We start from the raw sequence: 4,702 nt of genomic DNA on the forward strand, positions 1-4,702 counted from the left end.
TAAACCTACAAATAAGTGGCACACGCGTAAAAAAAAAAGGGACACAATGAATGACATTTTCATGCCTGATGTTATTTTTTAAATTACATGGTAACAGGGCATAGGATTCCGGGCATTGCCCTGGAAGGCATGTATCTATGCAAAAAATAATTATGTACTGAGATCCAGGAAATGCTCCAAAGTACAAAATGCTATTGTAAGAACAGAATCCTTGCAGCCAGCTGCCAAATGTCCTTGGAAGCTGCTTAGCCTTGTCACCTCGTGCTTGCTCATCAATGCAGCAAAACTTGTTAACAGCCTCTTTGTCTTTGTCTTTGGTTGTACAAGACAAAGTAGGTCAACAAATTTATATTTCTATATTTAGTCTTTAAATTAATTTAATCCTCCTACTTCCAAAGTCTATGATGATCTCCTTAGTTTTATTCAGTTAACTGTGGCTCTTTTTCCTTGCACCAACTCAACATATTATTTCTGCCAGGTATACTGTAGAGCCTCAATATTATTTGAAAACCTATCAACAATATTAGTGTCATCAACAAACGTAATGACACAATTTCCGTCATAATGAGCATTACAATCAGATGTTTACTTGGTAAATAATAGTGAGCTTAACACACATCACTGTAAAATACCATGGAAGAAGGTGGATCACCAATTTTAACTACCTGCTGCCTATTTATTAAAAAATAAAAAATCCAATTACAGTAGATTGAGGACCTTAGGCTAAAAAAATCTTATAAACTATTTTCACTGGAGAATAGCATTAAAAAACAGAGCAGAAGTAACAAAAAAAATATTATTTTTCCCCTCAAGGTAGGTAAAGGCAGTATGGACTATATTAATCCCATCCTTGGTTGATCTAGTTTTCTGAAATGAAAACTGAAGGGGATCAAACCCAACTTGCATGCTTTCTTTATTATGGTGAAAAACCAATTTTTCAAAGCATTTCCTTATAATTGGCACAAGCGCTATAGGATGATAATCATTTAAACTAGACACAGTTGATTTCTTAGGCTCAGAGACAATCTTTTTCATTTTGTGGTGAGAGTCTACTGCCAGAGCATAATATTAAATAATATTAAATATAGCTGTAAATTCTTGGGGTGACTTAGGAGCACAATCATTCAGAATGCATTCAGTAATATTATTAGGGTCTGCTGCTTTTCTCACATTTACTCCTTGCAGAATCCCCTAGGGATTCTGCAGGGCAATTTGACCAGCACATCCTTAATAGGTGGTCAAAGTGGGCATAGGAATTATATAAAGGATAAGTTCACCTTTACAAAAAAATAATAAATGTGCATTTTTTTGTAAGTAGAAAAATATGCATATATTTTTTTTTTTTTTTCTTTATTACAAGCCTGTAAAGCATTGCACCCATGACCAACAGATCGTGGTGTAATGCCATGGTCCTGCAGACTGTATATCTAATACAAGTGCTTCAGCTCTTTCTAGTACTCTTGCAACTCCAAGATTGTCCACTCCCCAGGTCTCCTCTGAGAAGGTTCTCACTTGCAGTAATACTGAGACATCAGAAAACACTACCTCTCTATCTTATTACCGTCTTCAGAAGAAAAAGAACCAAGCAAAAAACAGGACACTACAGGAGGAGACAATGAAAAAAAAAAGAAGTGAATTGTAGTACCTCTGCCACAGTCTCTGTGGTTAATTTAACAGATGTAGGTAGGAGGGGATCAGGATAAAATAACTATGTGGAGACTAAATGAGATGTGTATACAGGATCCTGAAATAGAGAAAAGGCTAAGGCAGGAAAGTGAGCAATCTTGTGAGCTCAATGAGACTGAGGAGGTTTCGGTGGCCACAATTTGGGAGGCACATAAAGCATATATTAGGGAAATATTTATTTCAATAGGAGCAGAAAAAAAGAAAGAACGAGGGAAAAAAATAAAGATGGTGATGGAGGAGCTCTATAAGTTAGAACAGTCACATAAAAAGAAGATAGGTATATACGTATATCAGAAGATAAAAGAGAAGAATTAAAAGGTCTTATGGTACAAGAGTCGAGAAGGATACTCAATAGGGTATCAAAAGAAAGATATCGGTGGGGGAATAGACCTGGAAAATATTTAATGACGAGGTTAAAGGAAAAGAAATCTAAACATTTTATAGAAAAAATTCAATATGGAAAAGGAGAAATGGTGTATGCCACCACTGATATCGCCAACAGGTTCCAAAAATATTATAACAGACTGTATGATGTATGCCCCAGAAATCAGAATGAAATGGAGGAGGAAAAGAAGAGAAACAGGCAGAAATACTTAAATGAGGTGGAGATACCTAGAATAGCAGAAGAAAAATTAGAGGCCCTGGAGAGAACTATCACCTCGGAATAAATCACCTTGGCCCTAAAGAACACGGCTGCAGGAAAGAGCCCTGGTCCGGACGGATACACTGTGGGATATTTTTAAAAATTTTGAGATCTCCTTATCCCTAAAATGTGTGGTTATGTGAACGCAATAGGGGAGGGGTTGGAAATGAGGGAGGAGTCAATGCAAGCTTATGTAATGATCATACTTAAAAAAGGGAAAGATAGCTCACAGTGTGCCAGTTATAGGCCCATATCCTTATTAGACATTGACACAAAACTGTACGCTAAGGTACTGGCAACTAGATTGAAGGAGCTGATGCCAGAGTGGATACGTCTGGATAGGTAAGATTCATTCCTGTAAGAGAGGGAAGGGACAATGGCTTGAGATCATTGCTCCTCTTACAAAGAGTAAAGAGAGAGAAACGGCCTACCATATTCCTGTCAATCAACGCTGAAAAGGCTTTCAACAGGGTCAACTGGGGATTTATGTTTGAAACGCTAGAGGTCTTAGGATTAGGACCTAAAATGTTAAAATGGATAAAAGGGCTTTATAACAGAACATCAGCAGCAGTTAAGTTCAACGGATCCCTTTCTCAGTTCTTTCAAATGTATAATGGTACTAGACAAGGTTGTCTCATTTGTTGTTTGTATTATCCCTGGAACCCGTCCTGGCGAGGGTAAAAAAGAATGTAGGCACAGCAGGAATAAAGATGGTTGAAGTGGAGCATAAGGTGGCAGCATACACAGATGATATGTTATTTCATATTGTAAATCCTAGAATAACGTTGCCTAATTTAACAAGAGTATTAAAACAGTATGGCGAACTATCAATCTGAAAATAAATCCCGCAAAGTCAGAGATTTTAAACATTAATATCCCAAAGCTAGAGAAGCTGAGTTTATAAAAAGATTTTCCATTTGCTTGGAGGGAAAAAGAAATAGGCTACATGGGAATAAAACTAGCTCCTTCAATAAAAGGTCTACACCAGGCAAATTATATTCCATTATTAAATGAAATGAAGGATGAGTTGGGGAGACTTTCAAAGGGAGGAGCCTCCTGGATAGGTCATATAACACTGGTAAAGATGGTGATAGTACCAAAAATTCTGTATAAGTTTCACATGCTCGCAGTACACCTACCAGGGTCTTTCTTTGGGATATTAAAGAAGATGATACTTAGGTTTATATGGGCAAATAAACCGAGAATTAGGCATGAGGTTTTGTATAGGGCAAAAGGGAATGGGGGACTGGGTTTGCCAATATTAGGAATTATTATTTAGCAGTGATTCTATCACAAATGGTAGATTGGACATTTAATTCACAAGGTAAAGGCTGGGTAAATATGGAAGGGATTTTATGAAGAGCGACTGAAAATTTCTCAGCCTACCCATAAAGCATTTGTCTTAGCCCAATTTTTTTTTTTGCTACTCATAGTACATATCTTTGCAAGGTTCCATAGCAAATTTCTCACAAATAGCTTTTTCTTTGTTTCAGTTATTGAAGACTGATGCATAGAAGGTCATCATTGTCTGAAAGATGGAGAAAGTGAGCAAAAGTGTTGTTATCCAATACCTGTTGTCTGTCGCGTTTGTTTTCAACAGTCAATGTTCTCGGGACCCACCGGCTTGACACCTTGTCCATGTCCAGCACCACTGTTAAAATATGTCCAACACGTTCCTGGGATATGCCCACTTTCTCTGTGATGAAACGTTCTGTCATACGCCTGTCTGCCATTATGAGATCCTGGATTACTGTGCTGTTTTCCTCCATACAGGCAGTTGCTGGCCTTCCACTGCGAGGGGCATCTTGGACAGAGGGGTTCCCCCTCTTGAATTCCGCCACCCACTTTTTAACGATGGAATAGGAAGGGGCATCCTTCCCTAATGTTTCCATCATGTCCTTGTGGATGTCCTGTCCACGCATTCCCTTTTTCAGCAGGTATTGGATAACAGCACGTTTGCTCACTTTCTCCATCTTTCAGACAATATTGACCTTCTGCACTTCAGTCTTCAATAACTGAAACAAAGAAAAAGCTATTTGTGAGATATTTGCTATGGAACCTTGCAAAGATATGTACTAGGAGTAGCAAAAATAAAATTGGGCTAAGACAAATACTTCATGGGTAGGCTGAGAACTTTTCAGTTGACCCACGTAAGTAAGGCACAGTTAGGGGAAATTGCTTGGATACCACATACATTTTTCACATTGGCTGTGATGTGGATAGAATGTATAAGCAAAAAGGATGGAAATATAATTCAGTATTGACTCTCTTGGTGGGAACTGAGTATTTCCCCCCAGGGAAGGAAATATCTCTGGGAAGTGGATTAAAGATAAAAATGCACATTTGAAGGATATATTGAATAAAGGGAAATTG

At 37.9% G+C, this 4,702-nt stretch overlaps 1 protein-coding gene across 1 annotated transcript; it reads right to left on the reverse strand.

Annotated features, from left to right (window-relative positions):
* Window positions 1–3,822: 3,822 nt before the first annotated feature.
* On the reverse strand, window positions 3,823–4,302 carry LOC149450530 (protein GVQW3-like). Its single transcript, XM_089691770.1, has one exon. It carries the CDS (start codon window positions 4,300–4,302, stop codon window positions 3,823–3,825), a length of 480 nt encoding a protein of 159 aa, XP_089547896.1.
* Between the last annotated feature and the right edge of the window lie 400 nt (window positions 4,303–4,702).

The sequence above is a fragment of the Staurois parvus genome, unplaced genomic scaffold (genome assembly GCF_062004578.1).
Source record: "Staurois parvus isolate SC_StPar_1 unplaced genomic scaffold, SC_StPar_1.0 ptg000572l, whole genome shotgun sequence".
NCBI lineage: Eukaryota > Metazoa > Chordata > Amphibia > Anura > Ranidae > Staurois > Staurois parvus.

What these genes read in the sequence shown, in the direction of transcription:
- LOC149450530 (XM_089691770.1), bottom strand. Translation starts at nt 4,302, where the DNA reads ATGGAGAAAGTGAGCAAACGTGCTGTTATCCAATACCTGCTGAAAAAG.